Consider the following 24,933-nt stretch of genomic DNA (forward strand, 5'->3'; position numbering starts at 1 on the left):
TGTGGCTCAGCAGTTAAGTGAACCTGTGTTTAATAACTAGTACAAAAAAAAATTGCTTAGCTTTCATGTTCCAGGTACTGTGCCATGTGCCAGATGCATAGTGAAGATGGAAAGAGACAAACATTATTACCCTACGTTCATGGTACCATTGCAGGAATTGTGTGACTCCACATTGTGTACAACCAGAGACATGGAAAGTTGTACTCCATTTATGTACAATGAATCAAAATGCGTTCTGCTGTCATGTGTAACTAAATAGAAGAAACAATAAAAAAATAAAGTAAACATATCCAATAAAAAAAAGAATGTTAGACAAAGTTTCTACCTTCAGGAGCTTTCTTGAGGGTGACAGAGAGGAGACAGACAAGCAAAGCACAACTGAGCAAGATAAAGGAAGGTGGTGCTAAGTGGCAGAATGATATGCTAGAGTGCAAACTGAGGGTAAAGAAGGGTAAGGGAAGGATTTTTTTAGGAAGTAGTTTTTCATGAAGACCTGAAAGATGAATCAAATATATGAAAGTTGAACACCAATACTGATTGAGGAAAAGCTTGACATTTTAGGGGATGGAAAGATGTTCTGTGAGTCTGGAGCCAAGTGAGCAGGAGAGCAGTCCCAGATGAGGCTAGAGAGGAAGCCAGAGCTAGATCTTGTATAGTTCTATAAACAATTTAGATTTTACTGTAGGAAGCTAGGGATTGGCTTTAAGAAGGAAATGATATTAGCTCTTTTGTATTTTTAAGTGAGTAGTTTCATAGCCTTTTGACTTAATGGAATAAGTTCACAAGAAAAAAGTTATACAGAGATTTTCCTAATAATTTTATTTTAATATAAAAGTGAAGATAATCCAACAGTATAGTGAAAGTAAGAAAAAAAGAGGGAACTGGGAATGTAGCTCAGTCGTAGAGCACTTGCATAGCATGAACAAGGCTTTGGGTTTGATCCCCTGCACTGGAAAAAAAAAAAACAAATTTAGAAATACATGGAATATTAGACAGTTATTAAAAATTATAGTGGGTGCAGTGGTGCACGCCTGTAATCCCAGCAGCTAGGAAGACAGAGGCAGGAAGATCAAGAGTTCAAAGCCAGCCTCAGCAATGGCAAGGTGCTAAGCAACTCAGTGAGACCCTGTCTCTAAATAAAATACAAAATAGGAAGTGGTTGAGTATCCCTGAGTTCAATTCCCAGTACCAAACAAACAAAAAAATTATATGTGTGGATTGTAAAACACACCAAAACAGCCATAAGTAATAAAGTCAATAGGTACATCAAAGGCAAAGGGTGCAAACTTTTAGTTATAAGATGGATGAGTTCTATGGATTGAATATACAGCATGAGTAGTGTTATGGTTTAGAATGAAGTGTCCCCCAAAAGCTCATGTGTGAGACAATGCAAGAAGGTTTAGAGATGAAATGATTGGGTTATAAAAGTCTTAACCTAATCAGTATATTAATCCCCTGATAGCAATGAAATTGGTGGTAACTGTGGGCAGGTAGGGTATGGCTGGAGGAGGTGGGTCATTGGAGCCATGCCTTTGGGGTATACATTTGTCCTTGGTGAGAGAAGAAGCCTCTCTCTTGTTTCCTGGTGGCATGCTCCCAGCTGCTTTCCTCTGTCATGCACTTCTGCCATGATGTTCTGCCTCATCGCAGGCCCTGAGGAATGGAGTCAGCCATCTATGGAGCGAGACCCAAAATAAACTTTTCCTCCTCTAGAATTGTTTTTGTCAGGTCTTTTGGTCATAGCAGCAGAAAAGCTGACTAAAACAGGTAATGGTGGATATCTTAATAGATTTTTATGATAATCATTACACAATGGATGTGTATAGCAAATCATTCCACTGTATACCTTGAATATCTGTAAACTTTGTCAATTATATATTTTAAAAGAGAGAAATCATTCTGTATTATGTCACTGATATATTCCATGACAACTCTCCAATCCAGTTTATTAAGCTCCTGAATTAATCAGAACTATTATAAGGCTATATAAAGTATTGTTTAGATACATTACTATGAATGGTTAAAAGAAAAATTTCTGTTAATTGAGTCTTTATTCATCAAATTACTGAAAATTTGATATCAGGGGAAACCACTACATTTCCTGTACTTGAAAGGAATTAGTCATGCTAGTTAAAACTAATGCAAACAATAAGTGTAAAAATTAGGAACATCTCAATATAGACAATATTTAAGTAAGTTCCATAAGGACCTTAAAAGCTTTGTGTACCTATCAAGAAGTATAAATGAAAGAATCAAAATAAGGAAGGTGGAATAGGAAAATAACCAAGTAATGTCAATCCAGTACCCAGTCCCTAAGCAGCAAATGTACCAAAAATAATGAATTATGACAACGTAGACAGAATCAATAGTTCTCAACCAGGTAAATGCCAGATTTTCTGATGCATTTTTAAAAAATGGACCACTTTAATCCTACTTCCTGAGTTGTTTTGTTTTTGTTTTTTGATACTGAAGATTGAACCCAGAGGGGCTTTACCACTGAGTCATATTTCCAGATTGATTTTTTTTTTTTCTTGAGACAGAGTCTTACCAAGTTGTTTAGGGCCGCAATTACTGAGGCTGTCCTCAGATTTGTAATCCTCCTGCCTCAGTTTCCTGAGTTGCTATGATTACAGGCTTGTACCACCACATCTGGCTTTCCCTGAGATTTTAAAGCAGTAGATCTGGGATAGAATTTGTGCCTCTGTGTTTCTTTTTGTTTTGTTTTGTTGGTATTGGGGATTGAACTCAGGGCACTTTACCATTGAGTTACCCCAGCCTCATTTTATTTTTAATTTTGAGACAGGTTCTCACAAAATTGCTTGGGCCTTGCTAAATTGCTGAGACTAGTGTTAAACTTGCTAACCTCCTACCTCAGCCTCCTCAATCTCTGAAATTACAGGCATGTGTCCATGTGCCCGGCTCTTCTCTATTTATTTTAAAAGCTGTCTTAGGAAGTTCTGATGATCACTGAGTGAAAATCACATACACAGGATAGGCATTATAGATTGGATAGGGTAGAGAACGTTCCAAACAGAAAGGAGACTTCAGCTGTGTCTTGCCAAGTGGGAAGGTTTTAAATGGACAGACAGGAAAAGACAAACATGTATTATTCCAGTTGCTGGGGGAAGAAGCAAAAACTGAGATGCATGAAAGGTTAAGGTAGCATTGGGGAGAAAATAAGTAGGCCATTCTGCAAACAAACAAAACTGTCAGTTTCCACTGAATGTGGTATCTAGAAGGTAATTACTGACTATGAAAAATACGATTTGGTAGAGGACTAAATCCAGATTTGGGGGGTTAGGAAAGGACTGGGAGATGGGTAAATCAAGACAGTGAGTATTAAGAGTACTAGCGGGGGAGAAGGGAAAAAAATAACAGAATGAATCAGACAACATTACCCTATGTAAATTTATGATTACACAAATGGTATGCCTTTATGCCATGTACAAACAGAGAAACATCATGTATCCCATTTGTTTACAATAAAAAAAAGAACCAAAAAAAAAAAAAAAAAAGAGTACTAGCTATTGTTTGCCCCCTCAAAAACTCCTGTTGAAATTTAATTGCCACTGTAACAGTACTAAGAAGTAGGAGCTTAAAGTGATTAGGTCATGAGGGCAGCCCTAATGAATGAATTAATGCCATTTTTGTGGGAGTAGGTTGTTATGGCAGGAGGGAGTTCCTGATAATAGGAATGGGTTAGGCCTAATTTCCTCTCTCTGTGTCTAGTACATGCTCACTTGCCCTTCTTCCATTGTTATGATGTAGCACCCAGGTCCTTGCCAGATGCTGGCACCATGCTGTTGGATTTCTTGGCCTCCAAAACTATAAGAAAAACATTTCCTTATAAATTACCCAGTCTCAGGTATTTTGTTTAACAACACAATGCACTAAGTCAACACTCATTTTAGAACTTGGAAGCAGAGGAAAGCAAAAATAGAATGGAATTTAAATAGAAGGAGGAGAATCAAGAGAAGATTTTCCCCCCCTAATAGAAAGGAGTCTGAATGTTTATATATGGTGGATAGGAATTCAGTGGAGAAGAAGAGGAAATATTTTAGAGGGTAAAATTTGGATTTGTATCTTACATGTTCTTAATATATTTAAGAATTGAAATAAATTACAGTGAGATTACACCATTTTAATTAGAATTAAAATCTGAGTAAACCCAATGGGAACTAGAATAACCGATTCATTAAAAAAAAAAAAAATTCCATGGCAGAATGTGGACAATAAAAACAAAAAGTTTTTAATCCTACCTTTTGATTTTTTACACTCAATCCACATCCATAAACTTTGCAAAAGTAATTTGGAATAGATTATGAATGAAAAAAATGAATGGAAAATTTTAAGTTACCTGATATATAGATAAATATGTACCATCTGGGCTAGAAGTGGAGCTAAATTGTGTGTCTGTCCTTCCACAAAGAAGTATTCACTAAACAAACTTCTCCTTGCAGTTAGTCCTTAAAGTGTATGTATTAATAATCCCACAGCAGAGAATCTTTTAAAAATTTAGGCATAAGGAAATCAGTTTGGTTGTATTATAATAACTATGATTTTAAAAAATTGTTTATTAACTCAGAATTGATAGGCCAATGACAGCTAGTCTTAAGAGTATATGACCTGATGGAAATGATCTTCAGGCAAGATGGCCAAAGTGGGGAAAGAATACAGACCAATCTGTAAAACTCTTGCTGTTCTCTTAATGTGAGGTGGTAAGGGACGGAGCCAACTTGATAATGTATATTTAATTTTCTGTTATTGGACATAGAATCCTAATCGATGATTTGAGTATTATAGTAGAGTGATGGGGTTTCTTTCTCTTTTAAAGAATAGTGCTTTTGCTTTTTTTTTTCTTAATTTAGGAATAAAAGCACTATCAAACATCAAAGCATTATCATATTTATTTCATTAGTTCTCACAAAAGTTTGTGATTGAGAAAATGGAAGTTATTATTCCAAGTTGATCAAAGAGATAAATGAGATACTATGCAGGAGAAGAAGTAAATTCATTGAACAAATGTCTGAGTGCCTTCTATATAATCCTAACTAGAACAGGAGTTCTTAGTAGGGTCATATATCTTAGTAATTAATTGTTAGTAATTTTTAGTTCAGAAGCTTAGTAACAATAGTTAATTCTAGTTAGTGTTATATTTCCTGGTAATGCCTGAGTCAGAATTAAAATCCTTGATCCAGAATGTTGATGGAAATAGCTGCATTGCATATTTAATGGCTACTCTTCAGAAGGGCACTTTCATACATAGTCCGTAAAGCAAGTTTTGCTAAATGTCTATGAAAAACTTAAGTCTTTTGGGTATGACTTGTAAGGTAAAGGTTTTTGTGTCATACATTTTTATGAAGCAAGATGATGTACATATTTTAAAAATATCTTTGAATATGGATTAAAGATTAAGGCTTTTTAATTATATAAACCACAGGGTGCAATGTATGTGTCAGCAACCATAATAAAACATAATATTTTATGAAGCAATTTAAAATTTAAGAGCTGCATAGCTTTATTTCTTTGCATTCTTTAAAGAATGTGCAAGCAAATAAATATATAACTCAATCACACAGACATCATAAAACAAATTCTACTAGATAGCAGCTCAAAGAGTTCAGATAAAATTCTTAAGATTATAGGAAGAAAGAAACAAAACAAGGGAATCCTTATTTGGTCAAATCTTATTTTGAAACTGAGGGCCTGAGGTGTGATGTCATTTCTGAAGAGAAAAGCTGAAGTTTTTTTCCCCGACATTGTCTAGTCATTTTTTTAATAGAAATTATGCCTACTTTAGCTTAGATTTAAAAGGTTGTGTCTGTCAGACTTTCAGTATATTTAAGATACAGATGGTGCCAGAGTCTTTTAACAATTTTTAAAGCATCTACTTGAATTGATTACTTATATTAGGTTGGAAACTCTAAGCAAACTCATGTGCACATATGCCTTACATACGCATACCCAGTCTCTAATTCCCGAATTTTAAAAATGTTTGTTTTTAATCAGTACAGGAAGATTAACAAAGATTAAGGAAAGTAGGTCATGAAAAGAGTACTTCCTCCATATCAAGTCCCAATACTATAAGCAACTTCCTACTTGGAGGCTTTTCCATGGTGCTGTACAGTTTTCATGGTCCCTGTCTACATGGCCTTTCTGCTCTGCACGGACAGAGTCTTGCTCGCCACACTGCGATGTAGTCAGACTAGTCTAGACACTGCAAAAAAGACACATTCTTTAGTCAATCTTCTGTTTGTATCCTCTCCTTGAGTCATAGTTACTAGTGTTACCGGCCAGGGTAAGTAAGTCTTGACCTCTGCAGCAGAAACAGCACAGCCACAACTGTTAAGGCAGCCCCAGCGCAGGACTTCTGAGTGGGGATGAGCCATGAGGCACCACCACAGCGAATCAGGTTCTTATTCCGACTTCAGGTGGGTGACACCTGAAAGGCATCTCTTTCCATAACCAGATGGGAAACCTGAACCAGGTGTGCCTTTCGGGAGCAACTTGGGCCAGTCACGTATAAATGGCAAGTGGGGTGACACCTGCAGATGAAACACCCAAGTACTGTCAATGGCGGGTCCCTAAATTCACTCCTCAGCCCCGCACTGCACTCCGAAAGCCCAGAAACCACGAGGCCCCCCCTAATCTATTCCGGCAACAGCGCCAATTCGTTGAAGCTAGAGCGCCAGAAGGCACGGCACGCCGCTTCCCGCGTCTTCTAGGCCGCGCGCTGAAATCAAACGCGACGCCGGCTCCTCGTGGGCCGGGCCGCGCGCGCTACGCTGCCGGGGCCTGCCAAGCCGCGGCTGCCGCCAGCCCGCTGCGGAGCTGGGCGGGGCAGTCTTAGGGCGGTGCGCGAAGGGGATCTGGAAAGGAAGAGACGCCGGCCGTGCATCTGCGCAGGCGCGCGGCGCCCCGCCTCCCCAGCGTCGACTCCCGGGCGGGCGGCGTGGGCCCTCCCACTCCTCCCCGCGCCGCCTTACGGCCCCGGCCCTCGCTTCACCCCGACGCCCCTGCGTGCGCCTCCTGCCGCCGGCCTGCAGGCCCGGGACCTCCGCCTGCTTCCCCGCCGCTGCTCCTCGCGGCGCCGCTCGCGTTCACGCTGTCGCCCGGCCCGGCGCGGCCGCGGGCAACCGCTCCCCCTCCCGCACCTACCCCGCCCCCTCCCCGCCTTTTCCGCCCTCCGGTCCCCCTCCCTCGGCCCGCTGCCGCTGCTCCAGATGAGGTGATGGCAACGGCCAACTTCGGCAAGATCCAGATAGGGATTTACGTGGAGATCAAGCGGAGCGATGGTGAGCCGCGCCGCTGGCCCCGTCGACCCGGCCCCACGCCTGGCGTGCTCGAAGGGAACGTGGGCGCCGGCCGCCTCATTGATTGCTCCGCGGGGCTGTGGGGGCGGGAAGGCGGTGGCCGCGGCGCTTTTGTGTGTGGCGTGTGTGCGGGTGAGGCCGGTGCGGGGTCCGCCCGGGCGCCGCTGCAGTGCAGGGGGCCGGGCCGCGGAGGGAGGCCGCGCCTCCCGGGAGCTGGGAGACGCCGTGGAGGGCCCCGGCCGGGACCTCGGCACCCCCGGGTCTCCATCCTCCCCGGGGACACCAGCTCGGCCCGGAGCGGGCTTCGTTAGGGATGACCCTGCCTCGCGCGTACCCCGGCCGTTCGGTTTTACCGGCCTCTTAGCTGCTGGGGTGGGGGTGGGGAGCGTGAAGACCAGAGATTTCAGTATTTAGGGAACTGACTACCGGTCGGAGCCTGGGTGGGGGAGCGAGCCGGTGGCCTGAAGCTGCTGTCTGGTTATTGGCCTCTTTGACTTTCGTTCCCACGCATGCCTGTGTTTGCTCGTCCCCTCCTTGGAAGGATGTAGAGAATGCCGCGCTCAGCCATGAATAGGGGTGGGGAGCAGTGGGAAGAAATATTCGATAAGCTTCTCCAAGGTGGTGGTACTGAAAGGGAAGGAGAGGGGATGGACATAGTCAACTCGTGGCACTACGGAGAAGGTGGGGGTGGGCGACCGGATGTTGATGTTTTCACACCCTCGGGAGAGGTAACTGAGAAAAGTGTGAGGCGAGGTGAAGACACATGCTTAATTTTTTTTAAGAGCCTTAGACTTATGTATGTTTCTGTAGGTTCCTCTTGGGGAAGTGTTTTATGTCACTAGCTTGGGGTGTGGAATGTGATACATCAGCCAGACTTGGAAATCATTTATAATATGGAGAAAATGCACAGAGGGAAATAGGGAAAATTAATTTCTTTCAATACATGTATCGAGAGAACCAAAGATGTATAATATCTAGCATTATGAAGTGTTCTTGACTCCATGTCTATTATAATCATGCCTTTTATATTTTACTTTCTCATTATTCTTTAGCGTAGTCAGTAATATGGGTATCACATCCACACAGCCTTTTGGTTTCTACCAAGTTTGGCCAAGTTATGTGAAGCTATATTGATTTTCATGTTATCGTTATGATGTGTTGAAAGACACTGTGTAGCTACCGATTTTTTTTTCTTCATTGTATTTGAGGTAATTTGTGGTTAAGAACTAGACGCATCATCCTGAATATGAGGAAATTATACCACTTAGAGCTTTAGAAGTTACTAGTAACACTAGTGGGAAAGAGATGTCTATTAGAATTTGGGTTTCTTTTATATTTTCTCTTAACATTACTTTCTTGAAAGAGTCCTGTTAATATCATTTTATTTCAATTTGGATTCACTGTATGCCACTGCAAGTGGGATTTACATTTAAAACTCAGCGTGCAATAAAATGTAAGTTCTTTACAGTGTTTTAAGCTCTGTGATCATAGGTGCTATGAAATGTTATCAAAAATTGTATATGACATTCAAGAGGTTTCTCTTTTTTTTCCGAACTAACATCTTTTATTTAAATGTGTTGGATTTGAAGCAATTTTGGTTATTTGGGGGATATAGGCTTCTAATATTCTTTCAGCCTTTACCTTCAACACATACCAGAAATTCCCAGACACATGTTCTTATATCAGTGCTGGAAACCTAAAACCACATTTCAAAAGTAGTTTCTTGGAAGAAATAATGGAAATCATTACAATATATATTATCCTAACCTGTTGGTGTACATAATTAAGTGTCCTGGATGCATGATGGAATTGATGGAAGGCAAAAGATAGGTAGAGAACTTTTAAAGAAGAGAATAATTGCATTAAATGGTAGTGTTTCACAGTGGTAATTGGCCATCTGAGACACTCCTCTCAAGCTTTCCCTTTTTCACTTTAGAGAAACTTTTGCTTCCTACTACTTCTGTAACAGATACGTATTGGGTAAAATGCTAGTGGTTATCATAACAAAAGTAAACTTTGCAGCTGGACGAACACTAGAGTAATGTCTGAGACAGCGGAAATCACTAGATAGAAGAGCTGCTTCAGACTGCTATTAACTGGCGACTTGATGTTTTCCTTCATGCATGCTAATGGTGATCCTTGTCCCTGTTTCAGGACCAGGCTTTTCCCATCAGTGATGCTTGTATAGTGATACATTCCAAAGGCAAAAGGGTAAATCACAATGGGCTTATTCCTATTTTTCAAGGCCCTGTGAAAATACTAATCTCAAAAGTCTTCACTGATTATTAAAACCAGATGACTGGTCAACTTTGAGTTCCTCAGTCACCCTTTATCATTCATGAGGCAGCATATTTCCTTTGAGTATTACTATTTTGAGTACATAACTCTTATTATGATGTTTTTAAACTGCATTAGGGAAAAGGTGTGGTGTAGAGAATGCAGTGGAGGGATGTCAGGCTACCCACACCCATTTCAACTAGAGCCAGAATGTTGCAGCATTAAAATACTTAACTAATAGACTCTTAAATTCAACTCATCTGTGTGTCATCCCTCCCCTCCCCCTTCCCTGAAATGTGCCCAACAGAGCAGAGTTGAGTGAATTGTTCATTATTGGATTTTTGGTTTTCAAACATTTTAATTATCCAGATGAAATCTTACCAGGAAGTAAAACCCTTATATTTATGCTCATTCTGTACTGCCATCTCGTACTGTGCCCTGCTTCCTCCCTGATGTCCTCTCAGTTCAGGATCCCCAGAGTTGATTGAAATGGAGTGATCTGCTAAGAGCAGTCTTCTTTTTCTGGTACTGTAAGGTTAGAAGTGGCAGGAGTTTGGCTTTGACTCCTCTTATTGTTTCTGGACACAAGCAATAACCTTGTATGAAATTGTACTGTTTCTGGAATTGGACACTCAAGTATTTTTCTTGAATGTGTCTTGTTATTATCTTTCTCATTCAGGCCCATTTTTAAGAACCCAGTAACTGTAACTACAGTCTTATAGTTGTATAGCTAGATGGTGATTGGGAGGTTTTTTTAAACAGCTGCACTGTTAGAACATCAGTTCTACAGTAGCAATGACTACCCTTTACGGACTGGAGGAGTGATGAGAAATTGTTGAATTATTTGCAAATTGCAGTTAAGATGACATTATTCTTTGGGGTCTCTTAGTCACAGTATTGATATATGTGATCTGAAGGGAATCTTATGATCCTGTAGCCAGAAAAATCCTTGTAGATTATCTAGTTCTCATTTTTATAAATTTGGAAACTGAGTCCCAAGTCATCAAAAGGGATTTATCTAGATTCATACAACTTGTCAGTGGCAGTTGGTAACCTATCTTGCATAGTATAGAAGGCAAGTTATTGAACTATGACAGTAAAGGAAGAATTCTGTTATTTTGGAACCATATACAGCCTTATTAAAAAGTGGGAAATTGCTTCTCACTCAATGGAAAAGGTACCAGGGACCACTGTAATGGTCTCTGAGATAGTGTAGTTACTCAAATGTCACAAAAAACCCAAAATTGAGGGAGAAAAATATTTTTGTCTCAATGAAATATTGAAAAAGTACCTTAATTAAAGCATCCGAAATCCAGAGGAAATTGAAGATATCAAAGGACCCATTGGGAATTTTATAGTTTAGGGCAAGAGATCTTTAGGGGAAATATTAAATGGACTAATTCTCGATGTGCTTTTCCACATTTATTATTCTGTCAGCTCATCTTGACATGTCATTTTATAGGCTTCTGAAGAATAGACTTTGAATTCAGGTAATAAAAAATGAACCACATAGCAGTACACTTGTTTTTTAGTTATGTGGCCGATATGGGGGTAGAATAGGATAGGGAAATTTTGGAGTAATAATTCCCTTTTGCTTGATGATGAGGGTGAAATGGTTCCAGGTACATATTTGTTAGGCATAGTTTTCCAGGTGCTTCCAAATATGTGATCTGTTGTAACCACAGGAACCCTGTGAAGTAAGCCGGGTAGGAAGGTAGTACATTTATTGTTTACAGGTGTAGAATATGAGGTTGTATTGTTTGCTAAGATCACATGCCTCATAAGGGATGTAGCCTGGGCGAAAGCCTAAATCTATTCACTTGTAACTCTTTCAGGAACTGGTGAATGTTTGCTGATGATGGTCTGAAGTGATATACTAAAATATTAATTTTCTTTTTGAGATATATAAGCCCCTGTAGTGAATTTTTTCCACAACTACCAAACAAGCTTAGACAACTACCAATTTATAACAGCTTAAATTTACCAAATCGGTGAAATCAAATTCAATTCTGACATTTTATTAACTACAAAGGTCAAGATTTAGCAGTCTTATGGTTTTAAAACCCTTTTCAATAGGCAGTGACTTCTTGCTTGTTAAAAGTGCCACAGAAAACCAGAATTCATTGTCTAGCCACTTGGTTCTTATGACAGATTTGTAGGGAAAGGCTATGTATCAATTTGTTCTTTGTGATAATTAAAAGAAAGAAAAGTGAAAAGAGCAAAGAACCAGCTAAGCATGTATCTGCTTCTATAGAGAAAGGTTGTGAGTGTGGAAGATTCAGAACAATGGGGGATTCAGACCCTTTGTAGTCACAAGTACATGTGTCATTAACATTAATCTTTTGCAAACAATTCTTAGTTTCAGGCACCTGCTTTTGATTTTGTAACCTCTGTAACCTAAAATAATATTTAAGGTAATTTATTAATTTGAGATTGCCATTATTAAGCTTAAAAATAGATCATCATTCTTAGCTGAAAACCCTGAATAAAACTAAATTTTATTCCTCTGTTTTACTTGGGGAGCAAATACAGGTTTGGTTGTCCTTCCATCATACATCAGCTTTTTTAATTAAAGTAATATTTGTATGATAGGTTTAGCATCTCTAATCTGAAACTTTTTAAATCTAAAATGCTTTGAAATTTGAAACTTTTTGAGTACCTACCATAATGCAGTGCAACAAGTAGAAATTCCACACCTGGTCGTGTATGACATATCACAGTTAAAATTCAGGCACATAAAAATTACTGTATAAATTGGCCTGCAGGCTCTGTATCTTAAATGTATATGAAACAAATGAATTTCATTTTTAGACTTGAGTCTTATCCCTAGTATATCTCCTCGTGTATTTGCACATGTTCCAAAATCTGAAACATTTTTGATCCCAAGCATTTCAAATGAGGGTTACTCAATCTTCATAATGCATAAGTGAAAAGTCCTTAGAATTTCACCATATTAAATGTTTTATGCTTGATTACATATAGTTGCTGTGCCATGTAGTTAATCTAGAACGCTAAATAAATTGATGTTCATGGGTATTAGGATCTCATCTAATGAAAACAACATAAAAGGAAATGGGGAATCATCTCATTGTTGGTTAACTGTTAACATTTTGCCATCTTCCCATAGAAAAATGAGTAAGTAGGCATTCTTTTTAAAAGGCCTGCTTCCAAATATGATCTTGCCTTAGGCCTTTCTCATTTTTGGTGCTACCTGTTTTTCTCTTTATGCAGTATAATAAAGCTCCCAGTAGAAGGCTATTTACTAGGTGTGGGGTGTTTTGGAGTGTAGACCTTAAATAATTACGGCATATCAAAGTAATGTGGTCTCATATTTGTTTTTTTTAATTGAAGGTTTCATTAAATACACTTTTATTAACAGCTTAATGCCTACATATCAGACATTCTGAGAGATGTTGGTGATACCAAAAAAGAATAAGGCAAAAATAGTTTCTGCCCTCACAAAGAAATAAATGATCTAAACATAATTTGATTAGTATTGATAGAAGTAAGCCATTCTATGGGTACATCATTACCACTTCCCTTCTTAGGTTTAGGCTCTTTAGTTAGACTTGGAAGTTATAGGTCTTCTTCCTCATGCTGGGCTTTCTTGAGAACTCATATTTGACCTCAGAATTCTTCTTAATGTACAGTTCTGATAACTTCTGTCAGTCAGATGAAATTAGCATTATTTGTCACTATCAGCCTATTTTATACCCTCTAATATCCTTTTTTAATTTTTTTTTTTTTTTTTTTTTTTTTTTTTTTTTTGGTACCAGGGATTGAACTCAGAGGCACTTAACCACTGAGCCACATCCCCAACCCTTTTTTGTATTTTTATTTAGAGACAGGGTTTCACTGAGTTGCTTAGAGCCTTGCTAAGTTGCTGAGGCCGGCTTTGAACTCCTGATCCTCCTGCTTCAGCATTCCAAGCAGTTAGGATTATAGGTGTGCCACTGTGCCCAGCTTCTAATATCCATTTGAGTTATAACTTTAACCTCTGCATTGATATCAAAAGGAACAAAGTTATAATAAGTTTCTGGCAGACCATTCCCCTGAGCAGTTTTCTTTCTAGGTATTCTGGGTTAGAAATGATTATAGACACAGAGACCAAGGATGTGGAACATAAAAACAGATATAACTACTCTACACGCTACTGGTATTTATGTGTAATTTGGGAATAATCACCTTGCATCTTATGACCAAAGTATCTGGTGTCTCCCAAGCTATTTTAATTACTTTTAAAGACTTTTCCTCCATGTTTTTATTGGTTTTGTTATGTCTTTTAACCACTTTTCACCTGTGTAAAAATTTTTAAAGGAAAGACAGATTCAAGAGAGGACATATATATGGTGAATTTTCCTAAATGCACTAAGAATTTCCCTTTTGATCATAATTCTTAGCCTCTCACTCAGTTAACTACTTAGCCTCTCACTCAGATAGCTTTTATTTTCCACACTGCTACTTAATTTGTTTGTTAAAAAGTCCAGTTCTTAGTCTTGATAACTGAAGAGATTTAACATTTGTGCCCCTTAAAAGCCAGTTGTTTTGCTAAATACATTAATTTTAATTTTTAAAAGAAGCTAGACATTATCTTTTCTATTTTATAGAAGAGAAACAGCCTCATACATATTGATTCCAGTCTTCAGTCAGTATTGTAATCCATTATTTTAGGAAAAGTAGTATTTCCTAAAGGAAGTAACCTGACAAGACTTTATGAAGAATGAAGTTTAAATAGTGGGAGGAAGATGACCAATAGATTGATTGTCTTGCGGGGAAGGAGACATTCTGTTTTTGGCACACAACGAGGTAGAAGTTCTTGAGCTAGAAACAGAACTGTCAGGTAAAGGACCTTTAAAACAGGTGGGAAGGTGAAAGATGAAGAAGATAGGAAGGTACAGGGTAATCTCTGGGGTATTTATTAAAGACTTGTAAACAAAGGTAAGGTAAGAATCTTGGAATTAATTTCTAGGACACTTGGAAACTACTGTAGGACTTAATCTCTTAAGAGTGGTAATAGGAGTTAGCTAGTGATTAGTGGTAGATTAGAGGGAAAGTAGTACTGAATATGAGAGCTAGCATGGCGAAGATTGCATCAGTCTGGGAGAGTGAACAAATGATTAGGAACAGCTGAGTGCAGAACACACTGCGAAAGAAATTGATGTTATGTGGTGGTAAAGAACAGACTTGGAAAGGAATGGATTTCACATTGGTAGAGTCTAAGTGTAGGTTGTAAAATCTATTTGGTTCTGTTTAATCAAGCTAATCGTATTCATGAATACAGTGTAGAAGACTGTAGAGCCTGTGTACAATGTAATTTCAAGACCATCCAACTCAGGCTCTTTTTGCCTCTAATATCTGGAAAGTAAGTGCCTTTAAGGTATAGGGCAGTTCCAGTAAATGTTTACTCGTAGCAAGAATTTACTTGAGTTATAACTGTTTCACCTTAAGATTGAGAATTTCTGGAATGTAATGGAAAGGAAAAATAGTACTTAAAGAATTTGGCTTCAGCTATTTTAGGGGATGAAGTGTTTTGATTCTTGAAGCTGGGGGCTAGATGTGTAACTCAATGGTGGAGTGCCTGCTAGTGTGCTGTAGGCATTGTGTTAATCCCCAGCAACCCCACTCCCTCCAAAAGAGTGGCTGCTCTCAACTTTTTCCTGCTCTTACTTTTTACCTGTTTTTTTTTTTTTTATTTTCTCCTCCCGAACCTACCTTCCCTTTTGCATTCTCTAGATTCTGAAAGCCAATTATTTCAGTCTTTATAATCTCATAACTGCTACTTGCAATTTAGGACTTAAAAAGGGATAGACAATGGACTGGGATTGTAGCTCAGTGATAAAGCTCTTGCCTTGCATGTATGAAGCACTCGGTTCGATCCTTAGTGTCACATAAAAATAAATAAAGGTATATATAAAAAAGTACACGAAAGGGATGAGTAGACAGAGCCAAGAGAATTTTGAGGCAGTGGAATTAATTGGTATGATTCTGTAATGACAATGTGTCATTAAACCTTGCCAAAACCCGTAGAAGGAACAACACCAAGAATGAACCCCAATTTAAGCTAAGGTTCATGGGTTATGATGATGTGTCAATGTAGGTTCATCATTTGAACAGAAGTACCTGGTGTGGGATATTGACAGTAAGGAAGGTTGTGTGTATTTCTGTGGAAGGAGATAATATGGGAAATATCTGTATATGCCACTCATTTTTGCTGTGAACTTAAAAAAAAAATGGAAGGGGGTCTGCTAGAATTTGTAATATTTTAAGAGTGAAGATCAACTATGCAATTAAATTTTTGCTCTTCATTTTTGACATGTGTAGCCTTTGGACCACATAAGAGATTTAGGGTGTGCCAACAATAATAATTTTTAAATGAGCTGTAATGCAATGAGAAGGATTCAGATATGCTTGGTAACCTTAGCTCGTTTCTTTATTTCAGCCCATGGATTTAATGAGTTTATAGTTCACATGCTCTGATTAATGTCCAAGCAGTGCTGTATGGAAGTATCAACTAAGGCTGAATTTAAATAGGAACTTACCCATTCTAGTTAAACAGTAGGGATTTTCTGCTATAAGATTTGCACATGAAATCTAATTGTTTCATGCCATAAGAAGTGAATTAGGATACAAACATTAAACTTTTTTTTTTTTATGGTTCTGGGGATCGAACCCAGTTTTCTGTTTGTTTTGGTAGTAGCATTAATCCTATAATTTGCCATGGACTACTGAAGAGATGTGGATATAATGATTTATCTGTAATGTTTTTAGGAAATAAGGACAGATTAGAGGTCCTAATTAGTGAGGGAATTTAACCACCGATAGCTCCTTGATGAAATACTGGTCAAAACTTTTTAACTGTTACAGTAAGGACATTGACTTGTCCAAAGCCATACACTAAGTAAATAGCAACTGTGAGTTTGAAACATAGATCGTCTCCAAAGTCCTCTACACTCTAATTCCTTTTACAGTTCTTTTGTATGTTATGGCTGTTCCAGGCATATGTATGTAATGCTTTCAGTTTCCTCTCTGGGGTATAGTTTGCTTTCAGGTGTTTTAATTAATCCAACTAGTATTTGCTAGATGACTGTTACATGTCCCTTCATCTGAGGTATTTGAAGGAAAAAGGCTTTTCCCTAAAAAGTTTACTATGGCAGATAGAACAAAATATTAAACAGCTATTGCTCTCAAAAAGTGCTGTGTGGCTTTATAATTTCATTGGAAAATAAATTCTAGTCTTCACTCGACTAAGTTTAGACAGGAAGAAATGCTGTCATGTGAAAGGATGCTTCTTAGTAGATGAGCAGTGATATTGTAAGGAAAATGTTAGGTTATGACAACTGGTTAAACATCTGCTGATATAATAAATTGATTTGGGGACCTGTCCAGATTTGTTGATCTGAAATGTATTGGCTGTGTCTTTACATTTTTTTTTTTCAGTTATAGTTGATATTGAGAGTTGACTGTAACATGGCCCCAGATATTTTCTTTACATACTGTTTGAGTTGCAGTTTTATTAAGAGTGATACATTACTTTTAATCTTATATCTCTTTGGGGTTTCTATTAAGAGGCATCACCTAATAAAAAGTTAAGAAGAATTTGTCTTCTTCCTTTCCCTCAGACCTTTTCTTCCTAATTTTTATAGGTGGGTCTTTCTCCATTCCCTAAGTGTTGGTATGCCTCAGGGCTTGGTCCTAACCCTGAAGTATTTGTCACATAGTTTTTCTTGCTGAGTAAATTAAATGCTTCTTTTTGGCTTAGGGTAGCTACAGATGTGTACTATTTGTATATCTAATAAATTACTGACTATCTCCATTTCAGTGTCTCTTGAACGCCTTAAATTCATTGTTTCCAGATCTACTTAATCATTTCTAATCACTTTCATCAATCCTATTGTAACTTAGAAACTAGGTGTTTTCCTTGATTGTTGGTACTCTCTCAATCTCATATCCTGGCATGAAGTTCTCTTAATTTAACTTTTCATCTTTGGTTAATTACTGTTTCTGAGTAATCCTGAACAATCTGACTTCTTTCCATTCTCATTCTCACCACTTGTTTGAGGCACACTACTCCAGACATACTGAACTTTCTTAGAACACTCCATCACTTCCAACTAACCCAGCTAAATGTGGTTTCTTTTTGCCTTCGTTAAACATTTCATCCTTCCTTGGTTTCTCTAGACCACAATGAGTTTCCTGCTCTACATGATCTTGAGTCTGCTGTTTTCTCAAAATATATATGAGATTGTATTATCTGAGATTGTATAATCTGTGTGAATGTGTCTGGTCAGACTCAGCTTCCACTATATCCACATTGCCCAGCACAGGGCCTCTACACACTTCATAAGTTAGCTATTTGCTAAACAGTGATTGAATGAACTAATGGTACTGTACTTTCACTAATCTATTTCATGAAGTTTTGACATTCTAAAGAAAATTAATTTGTGTTTTTCTCTCCTCCAGACATCTAGAGTACGACAAGGTGTGTATCACTACTCTTAATGTACACATTAAGTTTTCTTTTTAAACTTAATTACCTGTGTGAGTAGCAGTATAGTCTTGGGTTTAACAAGAAAGTTCAAAAACGGCATATATACTTACGGGAAAGTCTTTATTCTGTGTCCTACCCACCCCCCCGCACCCCCACCTTCTCCTTTTAAGAAGCAGACAGTACAGTAACTTCTCATTTATTAGTAAGAGCTTTTGTTTTCATGTTCAAGTAAATGTATGTTTGTGTATGTATATCTGCATGTAGTGTACATAGGTGTAAATATACATCTTTTCATTATAGTGTTGTATATATGCGGCTCTTAATTTTATTTTCATTTAATGATATCTTGGACAACCTTTTTCTTTTTAAATATTTTTTAGTTGTAGATAGACACAATATCTTTATTATTATTATTATTATTATTATTATTTTTTATGTGGTACTGAGGATTAAACCCAGTGCCTTGCATGGTTGAGGCAAGTGCTCTACCACTGAGCTACAGTCCCAGCCCCTTGGACAACTTTTGACCACTTAAATAATAGCTTCATTCTTTCTCATAGGTGCATTTTATTTTAGTACTGACTGTACCAAAATTTAATTAACCAGTCTTATTGCATTTGCCTGATTTGTAGTTTCTGTGCAACCAGTACTGCATTGAATGATCTTGCACTACTGTCATTTTATACATATATATATGATTATATGTGTAGGATAGTGTTCAAGAAGGAGAATCACTGGGTTACAGAATTGTGTAGTTTTTTGATGTAGCTTGCCTATTTACCTTCCAAAGAGTATGAATTTACCTTCCCATCTCTGAAAAACTTGTGTCTTCCTATCCTTGTCCACATAGTGATATGCGTTTTTGAGATTTACTAGCTTAGATTATGGAGTACAGACTATGTCTGTATAATATGTTTTTATAAATTTAACTGGTATATAAGAGATAACACCAGGTTTTTTAAAAAAGTTTGTGAAGCGCAATATATAATGGAAAACATACAAGTTTTAGGTTTTTTTAAAACTCACAGTTTACTGTGATAGCAGATATAGAAAAACAAACATCATACACTGTGCCTGGTTATAAGAAAAAAGTGATTTTTTCAATTAAAATTTTTGAAAAATAAACAATATGATTTTTGAACTAATAAACTCAAACAGCCTGGGTTTGTGGCCCAGCTGTAGAGATCACTCACCTAGCATATGCAAGGCACTGGGTTCGATCCTCAACACCACATAAAAATAAATAAATAAATAAAATAAAGGTATTGGGTCCAACTACAACTAAAATATAAAATACATATAAAAAACTTGAGCAAATTTATACTGTTTTAAATGTACAATTCAGTGACTTTTTTTTTAGTGTATTCATGCAGTTTTATAACTATTACCACTGTCCAATTTTAGATGTTTTCATCACCCCAGATAGAACTCTGTATTCTCAACTCCAGCCTCAGGCATCACTAATCAACTTTCCTTTTTTTGTAAATTTGCCTGATCTGGACATCACATATAAACAAAATAGGACTTGGAGTGTAGCTCAGTGATAAGAAAGCTTGCTTACCATACTGTAGATCCTGAACTCAATACCTAGCACTACAGAAGACCAACAGAACCCCCAAGTAAACAAAAAACCAAAACCATACTATGTGTAGCCTTGTTAGTTTCTTTAACCTAGTATAATTCATTCCTAAAATTTATCTGTGTTGTAGCATGTTTCAATGTTTTATTTTTTATGACTGAATAATATTCCATCTCACCCATTCATCAACTTATGGACATTTGAATTGTTTCAAGATTTTTTGGCTATCATGAATTGCAGTCACATACAGATGTTTATGTGGCCATATCTTCTGTTGGGATATATAATTGAAGACCTGCCATAATGTTTTCCAAAGAAGTAGCTATACCAGTGTATATTCCCACCAATAATCAGTAATATTTGAGGGTTCTAGCTTCTCCACATCCCTTACCCCAAAATATTTTTTTCCCGTAATAGAGATCGACCCAGGGTCTCAAATGCTAAACACACATTCTACCACTGATCTACACCCCCAGTTTGTCTCTTTATTAACTGTAGCCATACTACTAAGTATGAAGTGGCATTTCATTGTGGTTTTGATTTTCATTTCCCTATTGACTCCTGATGTTTATAGCATCTTGGCATGTGTTCATTAACCATTTGTGTGGGGGGGGTGTGTGCGTGGGCATGTGTATTTTCTTTAGTCTGTGCTTTTGTTACATCTAGAAACCATATAATCCAAGTTGAGACTTACTTTTATGTCTTTCTACAGTCCCTCTTTGTGAACTATATTACCTAAGCTATTTACACATCTTCTTCCTTGATCTTAATGTTCATTCTTGATCTTTTAACATAGAAAACCAATTAGTTTTGCATTTGTTAGCAAATAAAAATATTGGTGCAGGATGAATGAAACCTTTGGACTCCACTTAATCCTGGTCTTGAAGTCATCTGTTTTTATTAACAGAGTTAAAGGTGGGGGAAGGTTGCCTCCTTCCTGTTTTGGGTACGATGTATCAGGTTTTAGAGACCTTAATAAGTACACCCCCAAACCAATCATAAGGTGTTTGGGAAATGGAAACTCTTAACTGTGGTGAATGAATGTTTTAGTTTTGAATGATCTTTAATGTTATTTTAGAACAAGTCAGTGATGTTTTAATTTACTAAAAAGAAAAAACACCATTTGTGGAAAAGAGGGGAAAATAAATGCATTAGAAATGGGGTTTTAAAAAGAAAAGTCTTAAAAACCCTAAACATTTTTTCTCTGTACATATTGAAGTAAATATGGATGAATGGACATAATATCTGGGATTTGTTTCAAAATAACCCAGTCGGAGTGATGGGAAGAGTGGCAGTAGTCATTTGTTGAAAATTAGTGAAGCTGAATAGGGGTGGTATATCATATGTTGTGCAATTTTTTATTTTTCATAATAGTTTGATTTTTTAAAAAATAAAAATTGTTTTATAAAAGCTTCTGCACACCTAATCTTTCTTTTGAATTTCCGATCTGTCTTTTGGATGTTATCACATGGATTTCCTGCCGGTACTGTAGTTACCAAAAATGGAGTCCATTGCCATTATATCAGTATTTCCATATTTTCTGCATTCCTTATATTTATTGATAAAGACAGCATATATCTGATTTCTCTAGGTAGAAACCCCATAGACATCACAACTTCCTTCATTCCTTGGAGAAATATTTTGACTCACTCAGGTTTAGTAGATGACTATTCTGTGTGCTATTTTTTCACCACTGTGAAATAGAGAAACCAGAAAAAAAAGCCTACTACATCTACTGAACTACCAGCATCTGTGCCTATATCTCCACATTCCTTATTACTATGGATATGCTCTGTTTCTGTTTTAGGCCCATTTCTTCTACTTGTGTGCTGGATCCTGTCCTCATTTACCTACCTGAAGTCACCATTGTAATTGGTCTATTTTTTCTGCATAATCAGTTTTTTCCCCCTCTACTGAATCATTTCTGTCAACATATTGGAAAGTTATTTCTCCTCTTCAAAAACAACAACAACAAAGCAATACCTCTTGACTCCACTTTCACTTTTAGGCATTGTTGTTATTTTGTTTGATTTATTAGCAGGATTTGGCAGTTAATTCACATTCTTTTCCTTCATATCCCTTCTTCATTTGGTTTCTAGGACTATCCTCCTGGTTCTTCTTTCTGGCAGTTGCTGGATCTCTTTTGCTTATCTCATGAACTGCCTGACCTCTTTATACATTGAAAACCAGGACTTCTGCCTGCACTCTTCTTGGTGCTCATATCCACTTTCATTGCCTCAAATACCATCTACATCAGTGTTTTTGCAAACCTGTTTTCATAATTGCTCCACCCAAAAAGCCCTTTATGACCTCCCCCCGCCCTCCCCCCATTGTAATATCTAAGACTTCCGCCCCCGAAGAACACCCCATTTGGGGCATTATCACCTCTGTTAAGAATGTGTGATCTGTGTGTTGACAGTTGACAAGCTTAGATACCTCAGACTTGATATGTGCAGATCAAAACTTACATTGTGATTTTAGCCTTTCTCTGCACACTGAGCTTCTGTGACTCCATTCTCCTTTGTACCTTTGCTCTAACCATACTGAATTTGATAATTCCATATTTTACTCTAGTGATAAAAAAAAAAAAAAAAAACAAAAAAAACTTGGGGCTGGGGAGATAGCTCAGTCGGTAGAGTGCTTGCCTTGGGAGCACAAGTCCCTGGGTTTGATCCCCAGCACCCAAAAAAATAACGGAGTGCTCACCAATTGTCCTAATTCAAATTGGCCAGCATTGGAATTAGAAATTACCTTTGCTCAAAAGTTATGGCATCATAGGCTTCCATTGCTGGAGTGTAGCAGGAATTGTGATGACAAAGTACTGGAAAAAGTAGTAAATTTATACTGACTGTAAAATTCCCCATGAGATCCCTGTCTATTGTTAGAGTACATTTAAATATAAGAGACTACAGTATCTACTTGTAGCTATGGAAAGTTCATAGAATAGCACAGCTGTACTGTGTGGAATTCTCTTTTGAGTAAGAATTTAAGCCAGGGAGCAATTAGATAACATTGCTTAGTATATCCAGCAGAACTTCTGTGAAAGACAGTTCTTCAAAACATTGGACCATAAGCAAAGACTTGTTTTAGCACCACAGCTGTAAAACTCTGCTATTCTATCACCCAAGGGAATTTAGTATGAAGAATATCCTTTTAATTGAATTTACATGTATTGAGATTTATTTAATAAACTTTAGTTAATAAATTTCATGAAGTGGGTTTTTAGTGCTGTGTTTTTAGGTTTTAATAATAACCTTTCATTATTTCAACTAGAATCATAAACCATAGCACAATGACTTTAGAATTTGTTTTTATTTCTCCTTACAAGTGATTTTTGACAATTTTTTGATCCTCTCCTGTCTGAACTCCACATGTACAAAATGGTATTGTGAAACCATAATGATTTTATATTTTTAAATGGTACCATAACCCCTTTGTGATGTTTTTCTTATTGCCTTATGCCAATTCAGAATGGAACTTTTCAAAAGAGCTGCAGTGTGGGCTAAATGATAATTCTAACCAAATTGTTAAGATTATAGCATGGTTCAGCAATCAAAAACCCAAACAAATCTGAAATTTTCCTCTCACCCCAGAGGAACTGAGAAGTATTAAATTTAAAAAAAAATTTTTTTCTTTTATTGTTGTGAACCTTTATTTTTATTTATTTATATGTGGCGTTGAGAATCAAACCCAGTGCCTTACACATGGGAGGCAAGTGCTGTCTCTGAGCCACAACTCCAGCCCGAGAAGTATTAAATTTTTATATCCCTTTACAAAACACTGGACTGATGTTCAAATCTGAAAATTCAGTGTGTATGCAGTATGAGTAAAGTTTGTTCCATTTTTAAAGTTGTATTTTCTTCATAAAAATCTAAGCTGCGTCATTCCCCTTTCTTCCTCTTAGTTTCAAAATTTCATCTTTTGTGTTTAAATCCTAAGAAAGGAAATGCTAGGGCTTTTTAATATAGTTATAAACAATAATATCATAAGTGTGAGAAACCAAAACAGAAAGGTCTCTATGTTTGACGAAGTCCCACTCCCTAGGGGTTTACTAAACAGCAACAGCACTGTTGCCAGTGTCAGCTGAAGCATTTATGGTCTCCTCTAATAGCTCCTTGTTCCACCAAAACTGTTGAAGAAGGTGTAATGCTTACATAGTCCTCATTAAGGATTCTTTTCATCACTGCATAGATGAGATAGCAAAACCTGAATTTCAGTTTGAGAGTTTGGTTCTGCTAGATTTGCTACCCATTTCTGCTGTTTAACATCTCTGACAAATCATCAAATTCCTTCATTTTCCTCTTTTACTGATAAGTGGCATCTAGGAAAAGATCAATATTTGCTGTTAGAATATAAATAAATTATAAATGACTTTAAGGTATTTGGCAAAACCAAGATAAAACATATGAATGTTTCTGTAGTTAGCAATGTCTTCCTTTTTTTTTTTTTTTGTGGTGCTGGGGATTGAACCCAGGGCCTTGTGTTTGCGAGGCAAGCACTCTACCAACTGAGCTATCTCCCCAGCCCTCCATTTTTAAAATAATGCTTTTTGTAGCACGTTTACTATATTTAGTCCTTCTGTTTTAAAACACTATTTGACAATCCGTGTTCCCCCATTTTAGTTATATTAGATCTTTTATTGTAAAATTTGAGGTGGGTTATTCTCATGTTTCTTTAGAATCATTTTAATAACTTGAAGAAAGGAATTATATCTGCTTTAAAAGACAATCTTGAAACAGACCTCCTCATATCAAAAAAGCCTTATTAACATAACATTTTGCTATGACACTTCTTGGAAAGAAGGACTTAAATTTTTGATTTTGCAGTCTACACTGCTCTTGGTTCTTAAAACTAAATATACAATTAATTGAAGTTAATATTTTATGCAATAATTAAGAAAAATGAGAAACCTATTAAGATAGTTTCTAATCAGTTATGTGATATAAAGTGGCAAAAGTTTTGAGGTCAGTGTGTTCTAAGATAGTTTATCAGGATTCTGTTCTGGAAGGGACTGACTTGAAAGAAAGTACTTCTTTCAGATATCTGTTTTCCAAATACTTTGAGTAGGCATGTGTATTTTATTCACCCTCTGGCACCTGGTCTGAATGTGTGAATTATAAAATTTTACTGTGAATTTTTATAAAATAATAAAATTTACTTCATTGTTCTGAGAATATATATTTATGGATGTTTTCCTTCTTATTCCCTGCTTGAGAGAAAGATAATAGACTTTAGTTTATTTTTTAAAAGTCCATACCAAAATCCTTTCAATTTAT

At 37.2% G+C, this 24,933-nt stretch overlaps 1 protein-coding gene across 4 annotated transcripts in view; it reads left to right on the top strand.

Annotated features, from left to right (window-relative positions):
* Positions 1-6,945: 6,945 nt before the first annotated feature.
* Kif2a (kinesin family member 2A) overlaps positions 6,946-24,933 on the top strand; it is a 56,932-nt gene continuing 38,944 nt past the window's right edge. For 2 of the 4 annotated variants that reach the window (XM_047555127.1, XM_047555128.1), the window contains exon 1: positions 6,946-7,295. In XM_047555127.1, coding sequence (XP_047411083.1) covers positions 7,232-7,295 — 64 coding nt within the window. In that variant the 5' untranslated portion in view covers positions 6,946-7,231. The remainder of the gene's footprint in view (positions 7,296-24,933) is intronic. The other 2 variants (XM_047555129.1, XM_047555130.1) reach the window with 1 other exon arrangement.

This window comes from Sciurus carolinensis, chromosome 6 (assembly GCF_902686445.1).
Source record: "Sciurus carolinensis chromosome 6, mSciCar1.2, whole genome shotgun sequence".
Lineage (NCBI taxonomy): Eukaryota > Metazoa > Chordata > Mammalia > Rodentia > Sciuridae > Sciurus > Sciurus carolinensis.